This window comes from Prunus mume, linkage group LG6, assembly GCF_029339155.1.
Source record: "Prunus mume cultivar Tortuosa linkage group LG6, ASM2933915v1, whole genome shotgun sequence".
Taxonomy (NCBI): Eukaryota; Viridiplantae; Streptophyta; class Magnoliopsida; order Rosales; family Rosaceae; genus Prunus; species Prunus mume.
Genome location: NC_142703.1, coordinates 19,297,655 through 19,324,268, shown reverse-complemented (window position 1 = coordinate 19,324,268; position 26,614 = coordinate 19,297,655). Strand labels below are relative to the sequence as shown.

The 26,614-nt window shown below is 37.0% G+C and overlaps 6 protein-coding genes and 2 pseudogenes across 6 annotated transcripts; 3 read left to right on the top strand and 5 right to left on the bottom strand.

Annotated features, from left to right (window-relative positions):
* Positions 1 to 12,595: 12,595 nt before the first annotated feature.
* On the bottom strand, positions 12,596 to 13,680 carry LOC103335787 (auxin-induced protein 15A-like). The gene has a single exon (XM_089054151.1). It carries the CDS (start codon positions 13,302 to 13,304, stop codon positions 13,002 to 13,004), a length of 303 nt encoding a protein of 100 aa, XP_088910277.1. The 5' UTR covers positions 13,305 to 13,680; the 3' UTR covers positions 12,596 to 13,001.
* Positions 13,681 to 14,620: 940 nt separating this feature from the next.
* On the bottom strand, positions 14,621 to 15,769 carry LOC103335786 (indole-3-acetic acid-induced protein ARG7-like; annotated as a pseudogene).
* Positions 15,770 to 16,342: 573 nt separating this feature from the next.
* LOC103335785 (auxin-responsive protein SAUR21-like) lies at positions 16,343 to 18,219 on the top strand. The gene is made up of 2 exons (XM_008238811.2): positions 16,343 to 16,849; positions 17,448 to 18,219. The coding sequence occupies exons 1-2, from the start codon at positions 16,552 to 16,554 to the stop codon at positions 17,468 to 17,470; spliced, it is 321 nt and encodes a 106-aa protein (XP_008237033.2). The 5' UTR covers positions 16,343 to 16,551; the 3' UTR covers positions 17,471 to 18,219.
* A 93-nt stretch (positions 18,220 to 18,312) lies between these two features.
* On the bottom strand, positions 18,313 to 19,592 carry LOC103335784 (indole-3-acetic acid-induced protein ARG7-like). The gene has a single exon (XM_008238810.3). It carries the CDS (start codon positions 19,193 to 19,195, stop codon positions 18,893 to 18,895), a length of 303 nt encoding a protein of 100 aa, XP_008237032.1. The 5' UTR covers positions 19,196 to 19,592; the 3' UTR covers positions 18,313 to 18,892.
* Positions 19,593 to 20,427: 835 nt separating this feature from the next.
* Positions 20,428 to 21,174, top strand: LOC103335783 (auxin-responsive protein SAUR21-like). Its single transcript, XM_008238808.3, has one exon. The coding sequence runs from the start codon at positions 20,712 to 20,714 to the stop codon at positions 21,015 to 21,017; it is 306 nt and encodes a 101-aa protein (XP_008237030.2). The 5' UTR covers positions 20,428 to 20,711; the 3' UTR covers positions 21,018 to 21,174.
* Positions 21,175 to 21,952: 778 nt separating this feature from the next.
* On the bottom strand, positions 21,953 to 22,806 carry LOC103335842 (auxin-induced protein 15A-like). Its single transcript, XM_016795385.2, has one exon. The coding sequence runs from the start codon at positions 22,643 to 22,645 to the stop codon at positions 22,346 to 22,348; it is 300 nt and encodes a 99-aa protein (XP_016650871.2). The 5' UTR covers positions 22,646 to 22,806; the 3' UTR covers positions 21,953 to 22,345.
* A 1,062-nt stretch (positions 22,807 to 23,868) lies between these two features.
* On the top strand, positions 23,869 to 24,713 carry LOC103335782 (auxin-responsive protein SAUR21 pseudogene; annotated as a pseudogene).
* An 810-nt stretch (positions 24,714 to 25,523) lies between these two features.
* Positions 25,524 to 26,545, bottom strand: LOC148916344 (auxin-induced protein 15A-like). The gene has a single exon (XM_089054209.1). The coding sequence runs from the start codon at positions 26,226 to 26,228 to the stop codon at positions 25,929 to 25,931; it is 300 nt and encodes a 99-aa protein (XP_088910335.1). The 5' UTR covers positions 26,229 to 26,545; the 3' UTR covers positions 25,524 to 25,928.
* Positions 26,546 to 26,614: the final 69 nt, after the last annotated feature.

Below are 26,614 nucleotides of genomic sequence, written 5' to 3'. Positions count from 1 at the left end.
CTTTTATTTACAAAACCCACAAGAGTACAAAATTTACAGTAGGTTCCGACAACAAAACAAATTCTTTTCAGAACACAGTTCAAAACATCCAAAACAACAACCGTAGAAGACTGGAAAGAACCTAAACCTTAGTTGACAAAATAGAAGTAAAGATAATTGACAAGATCACGGACACGCCCTTGATCACCTCAGTCCAACAAGGTGTCTGGCACAGTACCTGAAAGTGTAGGGGTGAGCTTTACTAAATAACCACTGCCCAAAAAGGGCCACCACAGCGGGGTTTGAAAATAAGAATATAGTTGACACTATAAGAGGAAAGAATGCACTACAAAAACAATTGGTTGAGTCAAATTAGCTTTCATGCTCAAGCAAGTTGATAGAATACGAGGCCTCAATAACCACAAATTATGTGATCGGTTCCTACAGACCAACTACCCATACCCGATTATTAACTCAACGCAACAGTAAGGGTTAGCGAGAGTGTCCTTTTAACTCCATACCACATAAACTCATACCTTTTACATCAGTACAAGTTCGTCTGTACAAGCCCCTCCGGAGGTTTAGGGGATTGAAACCCAAGGTAGTCACATGGCTCCCTTCACTCTCAGCTCACAAATTAAGCATCAATTTTATCACAAGAAGGGCATGCTAGAAAAATCAAATCCATTTCCCTAACATGTATACTAGTAAACAAAAACAATGCAAAGTTCTCACGCATCAATATTTACATACATATACACAGGAAATACCCCCTACCTGGTGTCCACGAAACCGTAAAACCAAACGTCACGTTAGAGCTCCAAGAGAGTCGGAAATCTCTATAAACAACAAGGATCATCATCAAAACTTTGGAAAATCACTAAACATCTATTTTGATTCGAAATGGCGTACAAAGTTTCACATCACAAGTAGACATATAAAATTTCAGTATATCAAAATTTCATTGAATTCCAAGTTAAGGAAGCAAGTCAAAGACTAAATCCAATTACAGCTTTGTCGACCACAGAGGCAGAGTATATTGCATTGGCTGAAGCTGGAAAGGAAGCAATTTGGCTTAATGGCTTGGTAAGTCAAATGGGAATCACCCAAGATTGTGTGAAGCTGAAGTGTGATAGTCAAAGTGTCATTTACTTGGCAAAGAATCAAGTTTTTTCTGGAAGATCAAAGCACATTGAAGCAAAATATCATAGAATCAGAAATTGGGTGGAGTCTAAGGAGATTTGGATTGAAAAGATTCATACGGATGACAATGCCGCAGATTTCCTTACAAAGATAGTGTCGGCCAAGAAGTTCAAGCATTGCTTGAACTTGATCAATCTCATTGATTGATTAAAGTAGAGCACCTCCTCACCTGAGGTGCAATAAGGCAAGAAGAAGATTGCCAAGGTGAAGACTCTTGAAGATTTCCAGGACTGTTTCAAGGAGGTTCAAAGATACTCTGGGGTGCAACGATCAAGACTTGGTTTTGGCTCACCAAGGTAGAGATTGTTAGGATTTTGGCTCGTCAAATATGTCCTAGTTGGTTTAGGATTGTTTTAGGAAAATTAGAGGTATACCAATTCTTGTCCTAGAGGGATTAGGAAAGAATTACAGTTTTCCTCATTCAATTCAGGTTTGGATTTCTAGAAGTCTATTAGGATTTGGATAAGTGTAATTTCCTAATCCACTTAGGAATAGGAATCCAATCAGCCTTGGGACATGTAAGCCAACTCTATATCTATAAATAGGGTGTGGCAAGGCTTATTTTTAAGAGAGGAAAAACAGCCAGAGACAGCCAAGAGTTTTGAGATTAGTTCTAGGGTTGCAAAAGTTCTGTAATCTCTATTATTAATCAAAGGAGCGGTGATTTCTCTACCTAGAGAAATCACAACTGGACGTAGGCAAAAGTTCTGCCTTACCAGTATAATTCTTGTGTGTTTCTAAGTGTTTTAATATTTGCTAGTGTAGTCTATTGCCATTGGTTACATCAAAGAACAAGATCTAGAAGGCGAGTTATTTAACACTACTAGGGACTGCAACATATTTGTACCTTTTATCCTCTAATTGATCTTTTCCATGTTTAATGTTCTCACTTAGAATTGAATTTAGATGGATAACCTTTATTTGGATAATATCCAACCCAAACAAGTGAGACATTTAGTATAAACGTTCCAATATTTGGAATTCCAAGCAATCTTGTCTAGAAAAGTCACAATATTTACCCTCTTGTCCAACCACTGAATAGAACTACTTCTGATATAAGCCATCTTTAACATTATATTGGAGCAGAAAATCAGAATATTTGGCCATCTTCAACTTTGAGATTGTGAGATGTTCAAATTTGGTCTACTTCCAGATTCTATTTTTGTATGAAGGCAACAAGCTACAATTAGATAATAACTTACTGAAAAATGAGACAATAAAGTGGATGAGGAATCAAAATATATCATTATATTTTCTCATGTTTCCTGGAGAACAAAACATTTAGAATTGTACATGGCTTAAAAGACAAATATTGTTGTCATCGAGTTCAAAATTGGAGTTATGATTTTGGGCTCAATAGTCTTCGAGAGTTCATGATATCGTCATTCGACTGCTTCACAAATTTTGTATCTTCGTCCTCATGCTCACAAGCACTTTGACCATCAAAGAAGGCTTCCCAGATTCATAAGCAACAGGAAAAATGTGCATATGATCAATCACAGCCTCTACTTCATCTTGACAACGGCGAGTTCTTCTGATCAAACTGAGGCTGATTTGAATATGAACCAGATTCACTTCTAATTTGTGTTCATTCATACACTTAAGCGGGAAGTGAGATGAATGAAGGTTTCATCACGCAGGGGATTGTGATACCACCCATTGGATGATCATATCCAAATTCTTCTTCTGCTTGACTTCAGCAAATCCAAGAACAAAGGCTCATTCAAGTATGATATTGGAACCACAAATCGCTTCTTCTGGCTCCTCCCCAACATACACTGCAAAGTAGCCTTTTGGGATGTCTATGGTCTTTGAAGTAGCAGCCTTGTTTAGAACCCTTCTTGGAGTTAACAATTCCTGGCAATCGGAATCCCATGGTTTTTATATTCTCAAGTGGAAATTTGAACAAGAAAGAATTCAGAGGACTTGGGAAACAGAGAAGACTTTGATGCTTGGCAAGGAGAGAGACTTGAGTTGTTGGTTATGAACCTGATCTCTTGTGTATATATAGATGAAAGAGTATGGCCTTGCTACATGAAATGAGTGGTCTCAAGGCGCAGAGATTTGGGCTCCTGTGAAGGATAACTAGCTTGTGAGAAATCAAAACATAACATGGGTTGTCTTCCCACTCACATAAATCATCTCCACATGCAAATGACCAAACTGTATCCCTACGTACAAACATCATTCCCCACGTCTTATTTCATTGAGTAATTTGTTGTGGTCTAAAGATTGCTATTATTGGACACTTAGCAGGTAATGCATACATATGTAAGTAATATAAATTACATGATTGATGTGGTCGGAACAGACTATGGACAGATATGTCTTAACGCCTGTTTTGTACTTCAAAGAAGTCTTTTCCTATCCACATATAAAGAGTTTGTAGGTGTCACAAAAAAAAATTGTTGGGCATCATGTTCTCCAACAAACATACAGACTTAATAACTACCAAGTTCTTGAGAATTGAGACGGAAAACAGACCATGTGATCCCTCAAATTGCTTATGACTCTTTCCAATCCCCCCCACCCATTAAATTGTCCACATTTCAGATATTTTCCTCTACACACCCTTTTCATCTATACGTAGCACACACACATACACACAGATGATCCTCATAAACAATTGAAATCCTGAGTCTTTACAAACATGAAATCTGAGACGTGTTTTTCTAAAATCTGTTTGGGTTTTAGAGAGAAACGAAACTGATTCCTGATTACAATAGAAAGGAGTTCTTATGTAGCTCTCATGTGCTAACAGTTCTTAACAGATTTTGTGACTGAACTAATATAGCTCACAACCTAATATTTAATTTATGGTGAGTCTTCAAGGTTTTATCTTGTATTTGTATCTGAGCGCAAAGCACAATCTATCTTGATCAAGGGCATATGTACATGGCGCGTACAACTTCAACCGGCATGGGAAGAATTGTATAGAGCTAGCACTGACTCTTAAAATTCAGATGCTAGAGTCCTAAATGGAAAAAAGGTTGAACAAGCATAGATCTCATCAAATTTGACAACAAAAGTAACAAGCAAGAATTGGAGAAGCGAAAAAGTGTCTCCCTCGTATGAGCATATTACAAAGTGAACAAATGAGATTCCAAATTGGTTGTTGTCATCTTTTAGATCCTTTTTCTATCTCTTCAACCGTTGGGAGGGTTTTAAAAAAAATGTAGATTACAAGTTTAATGAATACATGAACCATGTAATATACATCGGTAAGAATAAGCTAGGTCAGTTTCGTACACCTAGTAGATCTAAAATGTTACTTCCAAAAGGCTTCAGTTTTAACTTCCTGCACTATGTCCTATCACTGGAAATATCCAATTGGGAGTGCATGAGGGTAATATTGAGTGTCATTATTAGTAGTTAAATACTTTGTGATTAGGAAATATATCTTCACAAATAGATATAACAAATGAATGGAAAAAATTAGAAATACATGCATATATAGAGCTATGGAATAGGCAGAGATTGAAATTTCAACATGCAATGCTGGCAAGAAAGGAAAAGGGAGAGAAACCCAGAAACAATAGAAATGCGTGGCATGGGAGGGAGCCCCTATTATGTCACCTCCTTAGTTTTCAATTAAGAAAATGTGGAGAAATTATGAGGATCCTTCCCTGCCACCCATCTCCATTGGCCTCTGGGAGGCCTATCTCCGATTTCAAGTCAGCCAATTCTAAGAGTGTGTTATGCTCTCAAGATTTAGAGACATTTATTTATAGGGAAGCCAAGGGTACATAAGTTCAAGAAAACAACCTATAGTGCCCATGGTTTCAAAATGGTGAGGAATCTGTGTGCCACTGTAGCCCTTGTTTAACCACATGTTTTGGCAATTTTCATGAGGAAGGACAAAGATAATTGGGTTGGCATTCTTGCATGCTTTCGACGCGTCGTAAAATACAGTCGTGATGTACCTATTAAACCATTTCTTTTATCAGTTCACACGATGAACGCGATGAAAGAGATAAAGAGAAATCTTCCAGTTATATCTGACACCTCTGAACAGAAAAAAAAAAAGAATCCAAAACTGTAACAGGTTGGCGAGGAAGTTATGTTTTTTGTTTTCCAAAATTGAATTTTGGATTTTGGGGATATTAGTACCAGTTTTTGCTCCACTAAATAATTCAATTGCATGAAACTTAAAATGAAAGTTACAGGTATGTCCTCTTAGATATGAAATCTAGTTGCCGCTCTGAACTAGTGAATAATTCCTCATTCATTGTGTTCAAAATTTCAATTATGCTTACTAGATTGAGAATTTGTGAGTTTCTATGGACCTAATTTAGATTTTTTTAAGATTAAAAAAATCAAAATAAAGGTAGAGATGTATCACAGAGGAAAAGGGCAAATATAGAATATACACAATGGTTCATAGAATAATAATGAAATTTGATCATTTTTATACACATAAATTAGGAATTGTAATCTTGTATAATTACAGGATTCCCGTATTAGATGGAATTGTATATTTATACACATAAATACTCTCCTAGAGAGAAGAATAAATCACTCTGAATTATTCTACCCTAATACGCGGATTTTAAGTTGGTATCAAAGTTGCGATCCTAGAATTGCGGCAGCTCTCTCACAACCCGACGACCGCCACTGTGCTCCCGACATATTGTAGTGCTCCGATCCCAACAACGCCATGCTAAACCCGACGTTTCCTTTTGCAACTATGGGGAAGGGATGGTATTGGCGTCCCCATCCCCGAACCCTACCCGAAAATATATATGTTTATATTTAAATAAATAAATATAATTATAATATTTATGTTTAATCCTAAGTTAACCTCCCTCTCCGAATTCTTCCTAATCTTCTTTGAAATCTCATATTGATGTAATTTTGAATAGTTGAGTTGAATTTTATAGTTAATTTGGATGTGTTGAATGATAATTTAATATGAAATTTAATGTTAAAATATATGATAAATATTTTTTTATGAAAAAAAATCGGGATTTGGGGTGGGTATGGGGGATAGTCCTCGACGGGGATGGGGACAGCGATTGAAACCTATTAAACGGGGACAAGGGCGGGGATGGAGAGCGAGGACAGAGATGGTATTGTCATACTCGGCCCCTACTCAACCCATTTCCATCCTTAGCTTGTGGAGACATTTGTTGTTGGCCGTGGCAAATATAGCTATCTGACAGGAAATACTAAACAACCTGTGTTTCTTCACGCCATGGAAAACGGGCATTGGTAACATTGTGCCCTATCCAGGATTTGGCGACGAGGAAGACACTTTTCTTGGGCAAGAGTAGCAATGGCCAATATCCCTTTTCGTTTACACCGAATGAGTTTTTTCAAGTTTTGCGTGATCATGTTGCTTTACTAGGTGTTTGTGTTGACCGCTCTGTGTGGCACTCTCGCCTTGGTCATCCTGCTTTGTCTACTTTGCAATTTTTGTTATCTTATAATAAACTGCCATCTTCTGGCTCTATCTAGTTCTTTTTGTCAATCATGTACGTTGGGTAAAAGTGTTAAATTACCCTTCAGTCCTTTTTACGTCCCTTCTTCTCCTTTGAAACTTATTCACTCTGATGTATGGAGTTCTTCAAATAAATCTATTGCTGATTTTAATTATTATGTTTTATTTATTGATGATTTTTTTCATTATTCTTGGATTTTTCTGATGAAATTGAAATCAGAAGTTTTCTCTCACTTCATTAAATTTAAGGCTTTGGTTGAAAATATGTTTTCCACTACAATTAAGGCATTTCAATCATATGGGGGTGGGGAATACACTAGTCATCAATTAAGGATTTTTTATGTCATTATGGCATTCATCATCGTCTTTCTTGCCCACATCATTATGAGTAAAATGGTTTAACCGAACGTAAACATCGTCACATTGTTGACACCGGGCTCACTCTTTTAGCCCATTCCTTTATGCCTCCTTCCTATTGGGCCGAGGCCATGCACACTGCTGTTTATTTAATTAACAGTCTTTCTTCTAAGTTGCTTTAGTATAAATCACCCTATGAATTATTGTTTCTCAAAGAACCTAATTATTCGTTTTCAAAACACTTTTGGATGTGCATGTTTTCCTTATTTACAACCATATAATAATAATAAATTACAATTTCGGTCTTCCAAATGTGTGTTACTTGGTTATTCTTTGAACCATCAAGGTTATCGATGCTTGGATCTTGTTTCTAGTCGTGTTTTTTTTATCGCGTCATGTGTTATTTGATGAATTTTCTTTTCCGTTTAACAAGGCCCATGTTGCTCCTACTCCAGATCATTCTCTGTCGTCGGACTTGCCTATCATCTTCTCTGGCCCAAGCTTATCTTTCTGCAGCCCACACCTTCCAGCGTCATAGCCTCTGCCTAGTCTCCCTTCTTTGGTGCCAAAATTAGGAAGCAGGGAGTGGAAACTCACACACACGGGTACCATGGGAGCTTGAACTCAAGACCTCTTGAGAGCACACCAAATTAAAGCCTGGGAAAATCCACCTAACACCCCATTAGTCGACACTAAATAGTTCAATTGCATAAAAAGAAAACAAGAAGACTTTTAATGGATATGAAAAATTGTTTTTCCAACATATTTCTTCCCTCGTATAAGTACATTAAAAATTGAACAAATGAGATTCCAAATTGGTTGTTGTCATCTTTTAGATCCTTTTTCTATCTTTTCAACCGTTGGGAGGGTTTTTTATTTAAATTATTTTTTTGTCAAAAATGATTGCTAATTAATTACAGTTTTACTTTTTCTTTTTTGCTTGTTGTAATGAATAAGAGTACAAATGAAACATCGTCAAAATTGCTTGACAAAGTGGGCTGTCCTTTAAAAAAATTGTAGATTACAAGTTTAATGGACAAGCAATTTGTGATCTATAAAGATGTTGCTTCCTATTGCTTTCACCATTTTTCCACCAAAGTAAAATTTATAGCTGAAAGTAAGGTCAGTTTCGTACACCTAGTAGATCCAAAATGTTACTACCAAAAAGGCTTCGGTTTTAACTTCCTACACTTTGCCCTATCACTGGAAATATCCAATTCGGAGTGCATGAGGCTAAAATTGAGTGTCATTATTGGTAGTGAAATACTTTGTGATTAGGAAATATATCTTGACAAATTGATTATAACAAATGAATGGAAAAAAAATAGAAATACCTGCATACATAGTTATGGAACAGTTAGAGATTGAAATTTCAACCCGCCGGCAAAAAAGGAAAAGGGAGAGAATCCCAGAAACAATAGAAATGTGTGGCATGGGAGGGAGCCCCTATTATGTCACCTCCTTAGTTTTCAATTAAGAAAATGCAGAGAAAATATGAGGATCCTTCCCAGCCACACATCTCCATTGGCCTCTGGGAGGCCTATCTCCCATTTCAAGTCAGCCAATTCTAAGAGTGTATTATGCTCTCAAGATTTAGAGCCCTTTATTTATAGGGAAGCCAAGGGTACATAAGTTCAAAAAATAACCTATAGTGCCCATGGTTTCCATACGGTGAGGAATCTGTGTGCCATCGTAGTTGTTTCACCACATGTTTTGGCAATTTTCATGAGGAAGCGATAAGGAAAATTCGGTTGGTATTCTTGCATGCTTCCCACACGTCGTAAAATAAGTCTTGATGTACCTATTAAACCATTTCTTTTATCAGTTCACGTGATGAACACGATGAGAGAGATAAAGAGAAACCGGCCGTTACATCTGACACCTATGAACAAAAAAGAATCCAAAACCGTGATAGGTTGGTGAAGGGAAGTGATGTTTTTTGTTTTCCAAAATTGGATTTTGGATTTTGGGGATATTAGTACCAGTTTTTGCGCCACTAAATAATTCAATTGCATAATCAAACTTAAAACGAAAGTTACAAGTATGTTAGATATGAAATATAGTTTCTCAAACTAGTGAATAATTCCTCATTCACTTTATTAATTTTTCAATTATTGCTAGTTTTAGAATTTTTGAGTTTTTATGGACCTTAAGATTTAAAAAATAAAATTAAAGGCGGAGATGTACATCTCCGAGGAAAAGGGAAAATAGAAAATATACACAATGGTTCATAGAATAATAATGAAATTTGATAATTTTTGTCAATACTTATAATTGTGGGATTGCTGAGAAGATTTTTCTACTGGACAATGTGAGAACTTGATTTAGCTATCTAGTTGATCTTACACTGAATGGCGCTAGGGTGTCACTGGCACTGTAGTCTGTAAAGATGATGAGTGAATTTGAGACTGCTTGTGGACCAAGAAATCTAACTTCTAACCAAGCCACCGTAAATCAAGTGGGAGGTAATTTGGTATAAGTTCTTTTCTTGACTTACAAGTAATAAGACTTGAATTCTTTGTGAATGAAAGTACTGAATAAAATGGAAATGAAGTTACCCTCCATTTGGATGAAGGAAAATAACTCGGAATTTAGGTAAAAGTCGGGAATTGAAGAAGAGAAATTGACAATTCCCTTGTTTGGCAACTTAAACGCCGAACTTACTAAATGATATGCGCGGAAAAAATCATGGAAATTGAGGCATCAAATTCCTGAGTTTAATTTCCACCAAAATAGGCGTCATTTCACAATTTCCGTAGTGTGGGAATTCATATTTTCCAGTGTACCAAAACTTACATAAAAAAAAACCCACCAAACTTTTCATTAAAAAAAAAAAAGAACAGCACCAAAAACCTATGAAACCGAGTATAGTCAAAGAAGTAAGGAGAAGGAGTTCTTTGGGTTACGTGGCTCTTTGGATCAAGTTTGAAGGTTAGTCTTCCAGCCTTTCTCTCCTTCAATTTATATTTTTTTTTTATTTTAGGGTTACCATGGTTTCTGAATGGCTATCAAAATTGAGTGTTTCTGACTAAATTTATGAATGTGTTGGGTTTTGTGATCTTTGCGGCACTATGGCTCGATTTTTGGGAAGTTTTAACAAAATACTCTATGCCCATGGATATTGGTGTGTGATTGATGTTTATGGTACAGCTCTGTGGCTGTTTGCTAGCTTTATCACTTTGTGTTATCGCCTTGCTCTATAGTTGTTTGTTAGCTTTATCGCTTTGTGTGAGCCATTAGATGTTGATTGTAAGCTACACCAACTTGAGTTAGAAGAACTATCAAGTCTGCTGCACAACAGAACAAAAGGAGAGCTCTCTTGTGAGAGCTCTCTTCCTCCTCCTCTATTTTGAGAGTCTTTGGCTTCTTCCCACCCGTTATGGGTGTTTTTCCCCTGAGCTCTGTCTGATCTGGGGCTCCTTGCCTCCACTTCGGTTTCCTTTAGTTTTTTTCTGTTTTTCCCTAAGTTAAGCCCCCTCTATGAGACCCTATCTCCTCCTTCTCTCCCTCTCTTTTCTTCCCCAACCACCTTCACTGTCCACCCTCCATTTCTTCCATCTCCACTATCCTCGCCTCTCCTTTGTTGTGATGACGCTCACCTTGGTGATTTTCAACCACCACCTTTTGCTCTTGGTTCGCGTGCACTTGCCTCTTGGATTATGGGAGCGCTTCCGTGCGGGTGGCTTGCTCACCCCATCTTCCGTCGGCCTCTTTGGTACCCCTTGGTATCGTTTACTTCTCCTTGGTGGTGGTGGATCTGCTGGTGGTGGTGTTGGCTTGCTTTGGGTGGCTGCTCTTGTGTTCTAAATCTAGGGTTTTTTGTTTAAAGTTTTCTGGGCTTTGTTGCTTTTTTGGTTTTGTATCTTTGGGCCTGCTGTATTTGTTGGTTTTGGGCTGCATTTGGATTGAGTTTTTCTCATTTTGTAATGTTTCCCATTATTAATGAATAGAGTTTCCCTGACCAAAAAAAAAAAAAAAAGCTACACCAACTTGCCCATAAGCTGCAGCTTGGCCAAGGTGCTCCTTCATTCTTTGGGACTTGAATTAAGTCTTATGATAGTGATTCATTGATTTCATCATTTATTCCTATACTTTTGTTTGCAACTTTTTAATCAAAGCCCTTTCAGTTTCTCTGGTCATTGGTCTTTTGCCAAGTGAAAAAGAAGTATTAGGGTCTTGATTGCTGATTGCTTCTAGTTCTAATTCCATAGGCATTCCCAATTGAGAAAAAGAAAAAAAAGTATGTTACTGATGTTCATTGCACGTGGGGAGTGATTTGGTTTGCTAATATGCTTTCTTTGTTTAAGTTGAGTTATTTAGTTCATCAAACAATATGTTATTTCATACTTCGAGGAATACCTTCTATGTCGATTATTAGTTTTTTTGTTCTTTCGAAATATTTCATTTCTTTCATTTATAATTTACATGAGCTATCCAAACATTGAAATTTTCAATTTCTGTAATTTACAAAATTCGACATATATAAATCCAAACACTGAAATCTTCAATTGCAGAAATTGAAATGACGGAAATCTAAATTCCATCATTTTAAAATTCTATGTAATTTGCAATTCCTTCATCCAAACGGAGCATTAGAGAAATCTAGTGAAGATGTAAGAAAGTACCAGTACAAATTGATGTAGAAGACTGATCCTGCTCCAAAATATATAAAGTAAAAAGGAGTCACTGCCTTCTACTTGATTATGATCTTCCTTGCCGGACTATGAATGCTATTGGGCTTCTAATTTGTTGCTCCAGAAACCCATTTACCGCAACGGGCCATTCATCGGGCCTCTATAAATTCAGGTCCAATCAACATTTATATGGAGATGAATGCTAGATTGGAAAATCCATAAAATCTGCAGTATGTGGTGTAGAGGCTATATGGTGTGGTGGGGATGAATGGGGAGACATATGCATATGAAGGATCACATGGTTCTGTCTTCCACAGCATCAAGAATTTGGCAATGATTGAGACTTCATATTTGTTGGATTGTGTTTTAGTTTTAACTAATCTGAAGTCCTTGCTAGGACAGGAAGCTAGACAAGTTGCTGACTCTAATATATCTTTATCACGGTATGTAAATATTTTGTAGTTTGTCAAAAATAAAAAATCTTGTCATGCACCTGTCAATAATACATTGAGGTTTTTTTTCCCTCAGATAATTTGTTTTTCTAAGGGTTTTCAAAATCTAGTTTATGCAAGCTGGAATATTGTCCTCAGGAAATAGGGATATGAGATCATGCTACCTTTAGGCACCACCCAAAAACAAAAAAGAACCAAGCTGCAATTTTGCAAATAGACTTTGGCAAGAGAAAATTAAGGTAATAGCATATTGTCAACGTACTAGTTGCTAGCATATTGTTATGAAACAAATATTTGTGTCAGGAGTTGATTTGTGAGAATGTGCTTCATCAAAATTTGATAACTTAGGATCAATCAAGCATTAAAAATGCCACTGAAATGGACATGATATTTCCCCAATCTGTATGAGGAACAATGTAAACAGTTATATGGTAAGCATTTTAGTCAAATTCTTGCGCAAATCTGCTACCACTTGGGGATTAACTATATAACAAGAGCTACAAGAAGATAATACTATAATGCAAACCATAAGACAAGAAAGGATAAGGATTTCAAATAGATTGTACATTGCTCCTGGAGAACAACAAAGAAGTTCACATAGGTTTAAAAGACAGAATTTGACTGAATTTAGGTGGGGGGATGATATTTGGACCAATGGTTCTAGGGAGTTCATGATATCATCACTGGTCTGCTTCATAAATTTCTATGTTTCTGCTCAGCCTAGAAGCAGCTTCAGGATTTGAGAAGGTTTGCTTTCACCACAAGATATGAGTTGATTCCATGGATGATCCGTGGTAGCCTCTTCTTCATCCCAACTCAGTGAGTTCTGAAATGAGGATGCTTTGGATATGATCATATCCAAATTCTTTCATCTTGGCTCGGTGAGCTCTGAAATGAGGATGGTTCGGATGGATTGGATGACTGATTCGTGTACACTCACACACTCAAGCGGGAAATGAGATCAAGGAAGGTGTTTTCACTGCAGGGGATTGTGATACCTCCCATGGGATGATCATATCCGAATTCTTCTTCAACTTGACTCAGCAGATCCAGGAATAACGGCTCATTCAAATATGATATTGGAATCACAAACCGCTTCTTCTGGCTCTCCCCAACATAGACTGCAAAGTAGCCTTTTGGGATATCTGAGGTCTTTGAATCTGCTGTCTGGCTTGAACTAGATAGAGATCGAATGAGACTTCTCTTTGCTTTAACAATTGCAGGCAACCGGAAACCCATGATCTTATATATTCTCAAAGGACAAAAGAAGAGAGGGATTCAAAGGACTTGGATTTGGAAAGCAGAGAAAGCTTTGGTGCTTGAGAAGGTGAAGACTTGAGTTGCTCATGATGAACTTGGTCATGTGTAATATATAGATCGAGGGTATCCAGAAAATCAACAGCTACATGAAATGATTGGTCTGAGATGGGCTCCAATGAGGGACACTTGATTGTGAGAAATCACATGGGCTTGTGGTCCTTCTCATGCAACACATCCTCGAAAGATTTCTCACGGAACTCTTCCCTACCTCCTCTAGGTAACAGACAACAAAAGGACCACCAGAGGTGATTCAATCCAAAAGAATTGTCTGTTAGGTAAGTAGCATTTATGCTTGAGACATGCACTTCTCTTTGTTCACACTAATTCAACCGACCACATAATCGGACTATTTTACTACAAAGTTTCTTGAATAGGTCTGCTAATGAATTGCCCTCTCACTTCATCAAAAGACCAACAACACTGCATATGTTGTGGTCCTACCCAACACTGATACAATTGTGTTGTGTGGTGCTAAATAGCTTGCTTGGGACCAGCAAGGCACCCTATCATGTGGCTTTGTAGTTTCGTCTCTGATCTTCAGTCTCAGCAAACAAAGGAGGTATTTATTTCATTTTGTTAGGCCAATCTGGACTTAACCAGAAAACAGTATTGATTTAAATAGTTGACAGTACTTGATCAAGAAAACTGAAGTTAATAAATAGAACTTAAGCTACTCGGTCTAAACTCAATTTTTAAAAAACCATTTTCCATTACCAGTCTTGTTTAGCAAAACCATTGCCAGTCTTGTTTTAGGCAAGTTCGGCGAAAAGCCTACTAGAGAAATCTAGAAAATTCTAGAGAGAAGGAGAAGCTAGGTTGATAATCTCTTCTTGCCTTTGCTTATGGCAACAACTGAAGATATCTTAGAGGATTAATAGAAAATTAGAATCTTGCATTTTACCTTTGTTTGGATATTTCAAGGAGCCTTGCAGAAAAAAAACAATTACATGATTTCAAGGAGCCATTTAAACTTGGCTTGCAGTCTCTAGCATAGGGAAAGTCGTGGATATATATTGTGCCATTTTTTAATGAAAGAAACTTAGTGGTTCGGCTCAGATGACTCTCCATTGAGAGATGTTAAGCATACTGTGCTTAATAAGTTAATATATTATTAAATTATCAGACACAGTCATACAGGTAAACCATTATACTTTCATTTTTTGAAAAATATGCTGTCATTGATGATTTTATTTTATGACAGAGCTACAAGTACAATGAAAAATAAGACAAGAAAGTGGATCAGGATTTAAACTTACATTCCAATATATTTTCCTGGAGAGTAACAAAGGTTACATATGAGAAGATCATAGCATCCAACCCAAATGTGGAGAGGCCCAAGATCTTTTATACTACAATGCACGGCTTTAAGTTCCGAATGTACTCTCAAGAACAATAGTTCAAAATTTCGATCATGATTTTGGACTAAAGTTTTTCAACGTCCATTGTATCTTCGTTTGTCGGATTCATGAACTTTTCATCTTTATGCTCAGATCACAAGCAGCTTCAGGCTTACAGATTGCTTCCTCTCAACACAAGATGTAAGTCGACTCAGTGGGTGATCAAGAATAGCCCCATCCTCATCATTACTCAGTGAGTTCTGAAATGAGGATGCTTATACATGAATGAATTTGGATCATAGTTTCTTTTCTTGAGTGTTCAATCATACACTTAAGTGGGAAGTGAGATGAAGGAAGGTGTCTTCACTGCAGGGGATTGTGATACCACCCATGGGATGATCATATCCAAATTCTTCTTCAGCTTGACTCAGCAAATCCAGGAACAAAGGCTTATTCAAATAAGATATTGGAATCAAAAACCGCTTCTTTTGGCTCTCCCCAACATAGACTGCAAAATAGCCTTTTGGGATATCTAAGGTCTTTGAATCAGCTGTCTGACTTGAACTAGATAGAGATCAAATGAGACTTCTCTTGGCGTTAACAATTCCAGGCAACCGGAAACCCATGATTTAGTATTCTCAAGAGGACAAAACAACAGGAAAAAGATTGGCAAGGACTTGGAAAAAACAGAGAGAGCTTTGGTGCATGGGAAGGATAATACTTGAGTTGCTCATGATGAACCCAAGCATAGTATATATATAGATGAAAGGTATGCAGAAAATCATCAGGTACATGAAATGATTGGTACTGAAGGGGCACTGAGAGGAGAAGCAATGAGGGCCACTAGCTTGTACCAAATCACATGGGTTTGTTTTCGTGCTCGTGTAACCCTTCTGCAAGAGATATCTCATGAAAATGATCAAACTCTATCGTTGTGTAGAAACAGGATTCCCTACCTAGCTAGCTCCTCTGGTTAACAGACAACAAAAGGGACCACTATGTTCTTGAAAAATGAATTCATTGAGTTGGATGCTCCTCTGGTTAATAATACCGCATATAGTATGCCCTACAACAAAAACTTGTTAGCTTGTGTGATAAATTAGTAGTCTCTTTCTTTTTCATCTTTTTATAAATGCTGCTTCAAAAGACAAGAATTTGCGGTGCTATGAGAATTTACATGGACCCCGGGATGCTCTATAGTTTGGTTGGTTGGGAGCACCAAACCACCCTAGCATGTGGCTTTGTCCTTTCATCTATGATCTTCAGACTCAACAAGCAAGAGAAGTCTTTCATTTGGTTGAAGAATTGGTACTTTTTTAGCACGCAGTAGGTAATGAGTACATATCTAAAAAGCATGTTGTATCAAGATTAATGTGGTCTCGAGAGTGCTAATTTGTTGCTGTCAAGAAACTATAAACATATTTATCTGAATCCCGTCCACAAATCAACGAGTATCTTTTCGTATCCACAAATCTCTAAAACTTCAAGTAGGCATCCATGTTTGTAGGTTGTCATAGAAATGGTTGGGGGCATAATGTTTGCCAACAAATATACTGATTCAAACAATATATAGCTACCAAGTTGTTGAGATAGAGATTTTACTTGGAAGACAGAGGCATGTGATCTTTCAAATGCTTATGTCACTTGCCAACCCCAACCTATTTGCTTCCACACAGTTGTCTCCACATTCAGTATTTTCCTATAGACCTTTTCATCTATATATATGACAGATCATAAAATAATCAAGAAAACCAGACTTTCCAAAATCTGTTCTCCAAGTCATTTTTTAACTTCAAACTATTCTCAAGTGATAACTTTGACTTTTAAACATGGCTATCAGATTGCCTAGTATTATGCAAGCAAGGCGGATCCTCTGCCGGGGGAATTTGTTTGCTAACCGAGCAGCTTCAACATCTTTAGTAGGTGTTCCAAAAGGCTTCTTCGCAGTGTATGTTGGAGAGAATGAAAAAAAGAGATACATGGTTCCAATTTCATTATTGAGTCAGCCTTCATTTCAAGAGTTGTTAAGTAAGGCAGAGGAAGAATTTGGATTTGACCATCCAATGGGTGGACTCACAATTCCTTGCAGAGAAGAAATCTTCGTTGATCTCACTTCTCGGTTGTATGGTTTGTGATTCATGATTCACATATAAATTATCTGAACAATTTTGTAAAGACTTATACATTCTCTTGCATCTATGCATTTTAGCATAAGAAGAAAGGGATCCAAATTTTATGACTAGTTGAGAAAGTTGCAAATAGAAATAGTTGGCTGTACATGATGATCGATTCTAGAATTCGCAACATTGAATGAAATTATTTACAGTCCATTACCTTGGAAACTTTCTTTTCTGCCACTTTTTTTACCATCCATTTTATTTTTTGATTGTTTATGACACCTTATTAATAAAACTTAAGCAATATGAAGGGGTAAAATACAACAGAGAGAAGTTTGTTTGTATTAACCCCCTTCAAAGTTAAAATTACAAAATATGGCAGACTTATGTGTACTCTTCAAAAGGGTTTGTCTAGCAAATTGATGTACTAAGCTAACAAAAGCCTGGTAAACTAGGGGGCCAGCATATTATAAATTTTTTTCATTTCTTCTTGCCTAAAAAAACTAGGCCTGCATATCAAGTAACTGGATTTTTATGAATCGAAAAAAAAACTAAGCCAATGGAGAGAATACATGGAAGTGAAATGGTTGTATTCCGTTTTGCTGCAGGAGATTTTGTAGATGGGAGATGAGGCATAAAATGGAGCTCAATCTTGGAATAAGCCAGCGCATCGATTCATTAAAGTGAATTGTGATGGCCCTTGGTCGGCGACCATGTCTTAGGGTGGCTATGGATGGGTGGCTAGATCATCTGTGGGCTGTTTATTGCTGCAGGTGGTGTGGGCGGCTTTCCATGCATCTCTAGAGGCAGAGAGGCAGTGCAAGGAGCAATGTTTTAAGTTGTGTTGAAATGGGTACATTCAGGTGGAGGTGGAGTCTGACTCAAAGGTGTTAATTGACATGCTCCAAACTGGTGAGATCACAGATGCTTCAGTGGAGGGTGTCATCCATGATATCAATTGCCCCAGCTCTCAACTGATTAATATCATGTTCGAGTTCACGCCAAGGGTGCAACAATGCTGCACATCCAGTTGCAGCTTATTTTACCCGGCACAACGGTTCCTATCACTGGAATAGGGATGCTGGACTGGTTGTTTAATATTTTAGCTTCTGATACTAACATTCCCATTAGACTTTAATCAATCTATCTAATATTGATGAAAAAAATGAAAAAATAATTTATTTTAAGAGATTTTTATTTGTTCTGCAACCAGTCTCATCTGTGTAAGAAGTAGGAATTGTTCTTCCAACTTGTCCTACCATCAATATTTGCTTGGCAAGATATATTGATTTTCCTCTATCCGGAGTTCAAAATCAAAATTTTCCACTGCTATCTCAAAGGCCACAGAGGCATGGAAAGGCATCATCACTATGTATATTTAAGAAGTTAATGAAAGAAATTTTTGTGTTGCAACTTTTGAGTTACAAGAATGTACTCCATAAATAAAAAAAATGTGAACCGAAGACACAAATATAAACAGGCTTAAAAGTCATAAATATGACTGTATCTGCAGATATCTTATAGGGAAATACCCAGAAGAATTCATTCTGAGCCACTACTTATAAAACAAACGAATTATATACTTCAATTCTAGTGCAAATCTGCTGCCATTTGGTGATTCACTATATAACAGAGCTACAAGAAGATAACAAAGTAATTAAAGTATAAGACAAGGATGGATAAAGATTTAAAGTATATTATATGTCACCATATATTCCTGGAGAGCAACCAAGAAGATTACATAGGGTTAAAAGACAGAGAATTTGACTGCCTTTAAGTTCAAAACATGATATCATCATTTGCATGCTTCAAAATTTCTCTGTTTCTGCTCATATCCAAGCAGCTTTAGGATTGCAGAAGGTTTGCCTTCAACACAAGATGTGAGTTGATTCAATGAATGATCAACTGTGGCCTCTTCTTCATCCTAACTCAGTGATGAGTTCTGAAATGAGGATGCTTTGGAAATGATCATATCCAAATTCTCTTCTTCAGCTTGAGTCAGTGAGTTTTTCAATGACGATGGTTTGGATGGTTTCGATCCATTCGCTTACATTCACACACTTAAGCAGGAAGTGAGATGAAGGAAAGTGTCTTCACTGCAGGGGATTGTGATACCACCCATGGGATGATCATATCCAAATTCTTCTTCAGCTTGACTCAGCAAATCCAGAAACAAAGGTTCATTCAAATATGATACTGGAATCACAAACCGCTTCTTCTGGCTCTCTCCAACATAGACTGCAAAATAGCCTCTTGGGATATCCAAGGTCTTTGATTCAGCTGTCTGGCTTGAACTAGATAGAGATCGAATGAGACTTCTCTTGGCATTAACAATTCCAGGCAACTGGAAACCCATGACTTTTATATTCTCAAGAGGATGAAGAACAAGAAACAGAATTTAAAGGACTAGGAAAACAGATAAAGCCTTGATTCTTGGGATGGTAAAGACTTGAATTGCCGATGATAAGCCTGATCATGTGTGTATATATATAGTCGAAAGGGTGTGCAGAAATTCTATCCTTGTTTAGAAACAGCATTCCCTACCTTGCTAGATAAGAGGGAACAGCCAAATGTGAATTAACAATCCAATAAAATTATGCATGCTTGATAAGGAACCAACTTGTGTCATAATTAGATTTTTTTTTAAATGCTGTACAAACAAGAATGTGTGGTGCTATGAAAACTTTAACATGGGGCCTGAATAAGAAGAGATGCTATTTAGTATAGCTTGATTGGCAGCACCAAGCCATCCTACCATGTGCCTTTGTCATTTCAGCTATGATCTTGAATCTCAAAACTCTCAACAAGAAAATGAAGCATCTCATTTTGTTTGGTCTATCTGAATTGTAGCCAGAAAACCCCACAGATCATTTATTTGACCATCAGTTTTGATTTATTAATTGAACTCTTGGTTTAGTAAAACCATTGACATTTTTGTTTTAGGCACGTTTGGCTAAAACCCTAAAACCACCTACTAGAGAAATCTAGAAATTCTAGAGCTAAGGGAGAAGCTGTGTTGACAATCTCTTCTCCTCTTTCCTTGTGGCAACTGAAGATATCTGTTAACAAGCAAGTAGTACCTGTAATTAATCTACAAATTTATTTTGCCATTTCGTCAAATGTTTCCCCACCTCTTACATTGTAGTAATCAAATGTTATTCCGACATTTACTTGTAATTAATCAGACTTACCAGATAACATACAAAATAACTGACAAGAAGTTAGTTCTGCAGGATATTTAAAGAGCATTGCAAAAGAAAAATAATTTAGGTGAAAAAATGAACATGAACCAGGTGAGATCTTATTTTTGAAAAGTTGATACATATTGAACGTGCAGTCGGTATTGCGTACATTTCTAAAATTCTAAGTACCGTATTTTAACAAGATTTGTAGACATTTGTCTAAAGAGTGCTAATTTTTTTTTTCTCAAGAAATTATAGCCACAAATGTCTGTAGCCTAACCTAAAACTGTATTCAAAGGAACAAGCAGCTTTTCTATCCACACATATCTAAAATTCCAAGTTTGGGGTTCTATGCGTGTAGGTTGTCATAAAAATGGTTGGGGGCATAAGGTTCTCCAACAAATATACAGACTTAACAGCTAACAACTTCAGATTGGGATGGAAGACAAAGCCATGTGATCCTTCAAATTCTTATGTCACTTGCCAACCCAACCATATTTTCTTCCATCCATTTCTTTCCACATTGCTAATATTTTCCCATCCACCACTTCAAATTTCATCTATATATACAGGCACTTCCATACTAACCCATAAACAAATCAACTCTTCATCATCATCTTTACTAAATCTTTTCTTCGAGTTAATTTTCAAATTCAAGCTCTTTCAACAGTGTAATACAGACTCTTAAACATGGCTATCCGATTGCCTAGTATTATGCACGCTAAGCAGATTCTCCGACGAGGACGTTTTCTTGCAAACGGAGCAGCTTCAACATCTTCAGTGGGTGTTCCAAAAGGTTTCTTGGCTGTGTATGTTGGAGAAAGCGAAAAAAAGCGATACATGGTTCCGATTTCTTTCTTGAGTCAGCCTTCATTTCAAGAGTTGCTAAGTAAGGCAGAGGAAGAATTTGGATTTGACCATCCAATGGGTGGACTCACAATCCCTTGCAGAGAAGAAATCTTCATTAATCTCACTTCTCGGTTAAGGGACCTGTGATTTGTGCTTAAAATATAAATTATCAGAGACAATTTTGTAAAGACTTATATGAACAGCTGAGGAAGTTGTAAATAGAAATTGTAGACAAACTTTACATTTGTTATAGATTACAGAAAGAACAACATTAAAGGATATTGTTTCTCTTTGGATTCTGATATGATTTCAGTCCATTACCTTGCTTACTTTCTTTTCCTGTCACTTTTATTTTTTGGGTATTAATTTATTAACAAAATTTAAGCAATATGGACTGTTTGTATCGACTTCAGACATTTACATGTCTCTTATGATGGTTTTTGCCATTTTTTGATAATCAGTCACAATAGAAATTCAGTCACTTCAATGCTGAAAGTACACAAAAGGCCTAGCAAGTTCATGTACTGAATGAACAAAAGATAACAGTATGTTATTGCCATGAGGAGTTTCAAGAATTCCACAGCTATCTCAAACAAATGAGAGTCATCAGATGGGATAAGCAGGGATCTGCTGAGAGCTCAAGAAGCCACAAAGCCACCAAAAGGCAACATTCCTATCTATATATCGAGAACTTAATGGTAGAACTATTAAACAATTTTTTGAGTTACAGCATTGTAATTCAAAAAAATTATGAAATCATTCGATTACTTAGCAACAAGCATCAAATGGAACCGACATGGACATGATATTTTCCATGTGCTTTGGTGAACCTAAGTCACAAATATCAATAGGGTAGAAAATCTCATATACGAATGTATCTGCAGATGTCTTATAGGGAAAGACAACCCCAATCATAATTTTGAGAGACAGGATTCACTGGAATATGACTACGCAGTTTAATTCAAGATCCGAATCTGTATGAGGCACCATGTATAAATAAGTATGATTAACCAATTATACTTCAGTTCTTGTGAAAAGCTGCTGCCATTTAGTTCTTGTGAAAACTAGAAGACAAGAATGGATGAGCATTTATCATATGTTATATATTCTTGATATTCCTGTAGAGTAACAAAGAAGTTTACATAGAATTACAAGACAACAAATTTGACTTCCTTTGAGTTCAAAATTGGAGTCATGATTTTTGGAACAATGGTTTTGTGGACCTCATCATATCATCATTTTTCTGCGGCAAAAAGTTCTATGATATTGCTCAGATCACAAGCAGCTTCAGCATTACAGAAGGGTGAGCTGATTCTAAGGATGATCCATTGTAGCCTCTTTTTCCATCCAAAATCAGTGGTTTCTGAAACAATGATGCTTCGGATATGATCACTTCAACATCCTTCATCAGCTTGACTCAGTGAGGTCTGAAATGAGGATCTTTTCGATGATTTTGAAAATCCATTCCCGCGCAGTCATACACTTAAGCGGGAAGTGAGATCGAGGAAGGTGTTTTCACTGCAGGGGATTGTGATACCACCCATGGGATGATCATATCCAAATTCTTCTTCAGCTTGACTCAGCAAATCCAGGAATAAAGGTTCATTCAAATATAATACCGGAATCACAAACCGCTTCTTCTGGCTCTCTCCAACATACACTGCAAAATAGCCTTTCGGGATATCTGTCTTTGATTCAGCTGTCTGGTTAGAAGTAGATCGAGATCGGATGAGACTTCTCTTTGCGTTAACAATTCCAGGCAACCGGAAACCCATGGCTTTTATATGCTCAAGAGGACAAAAGAAGAAGAAAAAGAATGCAAAGGACTTGGAAAAGAGAGAAAGGTTTGATGCTTGGGAAGGTGAAGACTTTAGTTGCTCATGATGAACTTGATCATGTGTGTATATATAGATGAAAGGGTATGCAGAAAACCATATGGTACACTACATAAAATGATTGGTGAAGAGGCACTGAGAGGGGAAGCAATGAGGGCCACTTGCTTGTGCCAAATCACATGGGTTTGTCTATCTGCTTATGCAACTCAGCCTCAAAAAAACTTCTCTGGATAATGGCCAATCTGTATCCTTGTGGAGAAACAGCATCTCTACCTAGCAATCTTCTCTGTGTAACAGACAACGAAGGGACCAGCAGATGTGAAATTTCAATCCAATGAAAAAAATCCTCTTAGAGAAGAGGCCCATATATGTTGGACTAATCACTAATTACTGTTCAAGATTAGGTCTGCTAACCCTTAATTGCATATACATGTTCTTGAATAATGAATTCATTGAATTGAATGCTCATTCAAAGTCACGGAAAGATAACCGACAGAACCGCATATGTGCCCTACCCAACGAAAGCTTGTGTGACAGGACAACTAAGTTGTTAGCTTGTGTGGCAAACAATTAGTCTTCTTTTTCTTCTTCTTCTTTTTTTTAATCGTGCTTTGAATGCAAGAATTTTTGTGGTGCTATTGGAATTTGACATGGGGCCTGGATAAGAATGGATGCTCTATAGCTTGATTGGTTGGGATGAGAGAACCAAACAACCCTACCATGTGGCTTTTTTCTTTCATCTATGACGTTCAGTCTCAACAAGCAAAGGAAGTATTCATTTGTATGAACACTCTGGACTGTCGGAACTGGTAAAATATTTGACCACAAGTTTTCAATTGTTTATTGGAAGAGTGGAAACATGGAACTCATGATTCAGATACAACACATAATAAATGGCAGGAATTCCGTTCCGCAGGATATTTCAAAGAGCTTTGCAAAAAAAATATAAATAAAAATTTAGGTGAAAAAAATGATCCTGCATTGGCTGAGATCTTATTTTGGAAAAGCTGCACATGCAGTAGCTAATGTGTACATATTTAATTTGGTCCAAATAATGCTAGTTAATCTATTGCTGTCAAGAAATTATAGACATAGGAAGGTCTGAAGCCTTGTCCTTTATTGAAAGAAAGCTTTTGTTATCCACACATCTCTCTGAAATTTCATGTGGGATTTATAGGTTGTCATGAAACTGGTTGGGGGCATAATGTTCTCCAACAAATATACAAACTTAACAGCTACCAAGTAGTTCATATTGAGATGGAAGACAGGGCCATGTGATCCTTCAACTTCTTATGTCACTTGCCAGCCCCAACATATTTGCTTCCATGCATTTCTTTCCACATTCCCTTTCAATTTTCATCTGTATATATATACATACACAATTATCCCATAAACAAATCAACTCCACATCCACCATCTTAACCTTAATATTTTCTTCCTGTCAATTTTCAACTTCAAGCTCTTCCAAAGTGATAACACAGACATTTAAACATGGCTATCCAATTGCCTGGTATTATGCATGCTAAGCAGATTCTCCAACGAGGAAGTCTTTTCACAAACCGAGCAGATTCGACATCTTCTGTAGGTGTTTCAAAAGGCTTCTCACCAGTGTATGTTGGAGAGAGCAAAAGAAAGCGATACATGGTTCCGATTTCATTCTTGAGTCAGCCTTCATTTCAAGAGTTGCTAAGTAAGGCAGAGGAAGAATTTGGATTTGACCATCCAATGGATGACTCACAATCCAATGCAGAGAAGAAATCTTCATTAATCTCACTTCTCAGTTGAATGGCATGTGATTTATCGCTCAAAGATAAATCATCAGAAACAATTTTGTAAAGACTTGTGCATTCTCTTGTTTCTATGCTTTCCAGCATAAGATATAAGGAATTCTAACTTGTATGACCAGTTGAGGAAGTTGTAAATAGAAATTGTTCACACTGTACATTTGTTATTGATTTTAGAATACATTGGGATAATAGACCAAAATAAAACAGAATACATTGGGATAGCTCTATGCCGGAAAAAATTCCTTTTACCTTGTTAAATTTATTTTCCTGTCCTCGATACAATATTAACAGAATTTAAGTAACATGAAGGGGTAAAAGAACAACACACAGAAGTATGGTCTGTCTGTACCAACTGCGGACATGTAACTTCCAACATTTACATGTCTCTAATGATGGTTTTCCAATTGTTGAGGAATCACAGTAAGTGAACAAAGGATAACCGTATAACTAAGGAAGTATGTTATTGCCATGAGGAAATTCATGTTTTCCACAGCTATCTCAAACAAATGAGAATCATCAGATGGGATATGCAGGGATCTGCTGATAGATCAGGAAGCCACAAAGGCACCAAAAGATAACATCCCTATCTATATTCAAGAAATTAATGACAGAATCATTAACCAAATTTTAGTGTCACAGCTTTTGAGTAACAGATAAAGTAATCCACACAAAAATTTGAGTGAATCATTCAATTACTTAGCGTCAAGCATCAAATGGAACCAATATGAACATGATATTTGCCATGTGCTTTGGCGAACCAAAGTCACAAATATCGATGGGGTAAAATTAAAAACTCCAACATATGACTGTATGTAGATATCGTATAGTGAAAAGTCCCCCACCTCACCTCCCCCCAATATCATTAGTTTAGAGAGATTGGATTCACTAGAATTTTAAAATGCATTCTAATTCAAGATCCCAATCTTTATGAGGCACCATGTTTATAAAAAATTTTAAAAAAAGTATTAATAAGCAATTATACTGCAGTTCTTGTGCAAATCTTCTGCCATTTATTTCATGTGAAAAGTATATGACAAGAATGGATGAGGCATTTATCATATATTAAATATTCTGGTGGACCAAAAAAGATGTTTACATGGGATTAAAAGACAATAATTTGACTTCCTTTGAGTTCAAAATTGGAGTCATGAATTTTGGACCGATAGTTTTGTGGAATTCAAGCAGCCTCTGCTACATAAATTTCTATGCTTCTGCTCAGATCACAAGCAGCTTCAGGATTACAGAAGCTCTGCTTCCAACACAAGATGTGAGTTGATTCTGTGGATGATCGATGGTAGCCGCTGTTTCAATCCAAAGTGATTTCTGAAATGAGGATTCCTTGGATATGATCACATCAATATTCTTCCAACAACTTAACTCAGTGAGTTTTGCAATGAGGATCGTTTCAATGCTCTTGATGATCGATTCTCGTTCACTCATACACTTAAGCTGGAAGTAAGATCAAGGAAGGTGCTTTCACTGCAGGGGATTGTGATACCACCCATGGGATGATTGTATCCAAATTCTTCTTCAGCTTGACTCAGCAATTCCAGGAACAAAGGCTCATTCAAATATGATACTGGAATCACAAACCGCTTCTTCTGGCTCTCTCCAACATACACTGCAAAATAGCCTGTTGTGATATCTGTCTTTGATTCAGCTGTCTGGTTTGAAGTAGATCGAGATCGAATGAGACTTCTCCTTGCGGTAACAATTCCAGGCAACAGGAAACCCATGGCTTTTAGATGCTCAAGGGGACAAAAGAAGAAGAAAAAGAATGCCAAGTACTTGAAAAAGAGAGAGTTTTGATGCTTGGGAAGGTGAAGACTTTAGTTGCTCATGATGAACTTGATCATGTGTGTATATATAGATGAAAGGGTATGTACAAAACTATACGGTACACTACATGACATGATTGGTGAAGAGTCACTGAGAGGGGAAGCAATGAAGGCCATATGCTTGTACCAAATCATATGGGCTTGTCTTCCTGTTATGTAACTCATCCTCCAAAAACTTTCTCTGGATAATGGCCAAGCTCTATCCTTGTGGAGAAACAGCATTCCCTACTTAGCAATCTCCTCTGGGACCACTAGATGCTAAATTTCAGAGATAAGCCTGTTTG

What these genes read in the sequence shown, in the direction of transcription:
- LOC103335787 (XM_089054151.1), bottom strand. Translation starts at nt 13,304, where the DNA reads ATGGGTTTCCGGTTGCCTGCAATTGTTAAAGCAAAGAGAAGTCTCATT.
- LOC103335785 (XM_008238811.2), top strand. Translation starts at nt 16,552, where the DNA reads ATGGCTATCAGATTGCCTAGTATTATGCAAGCAAGGCGGATCCTCTGC. An exon ending in TCTCACTTCTCGGTTGTATG is followed by an intron (nt 16,850 to 17,447) that starts GTTTGTGATTCA and finishes GTTTTGCTGCAG; the next exon opens with GAGATTTTGTAGATGGGAGA.
- LOC103335784 (XM_008238810.3), bottom strand. Translation starts at nt 19,195, where the DNA reads ATGGGTTTCCAGTTGCCTGGAATTGTTAATGCCAAGAGAAGTCTCATT.
- LOC103335783 (XM_008238808.3), top strand. Translation starts at nt 20,712, where the DNA reads ATGGCTATCCGATTGCCTAGTATTATGCACGCTAAGCAGATTCTCCGA.
- LOC103335842 (XM_016795385.2), bottom strand. Translation starts at nt 22,645, where the DNA reads ATGGGTTTCCGGTTGCCTGGAATTGTTAACGCAAAGAGAAGTCTCATC.
- LOC148916344 (XM_089054209.1), bottom strand. Translation starts at nt 26,228, where the DNA reads ATGGGTTTCCTGTTGCCTGGAATTGTTACCGCAAGGAGAAGTCTCATT.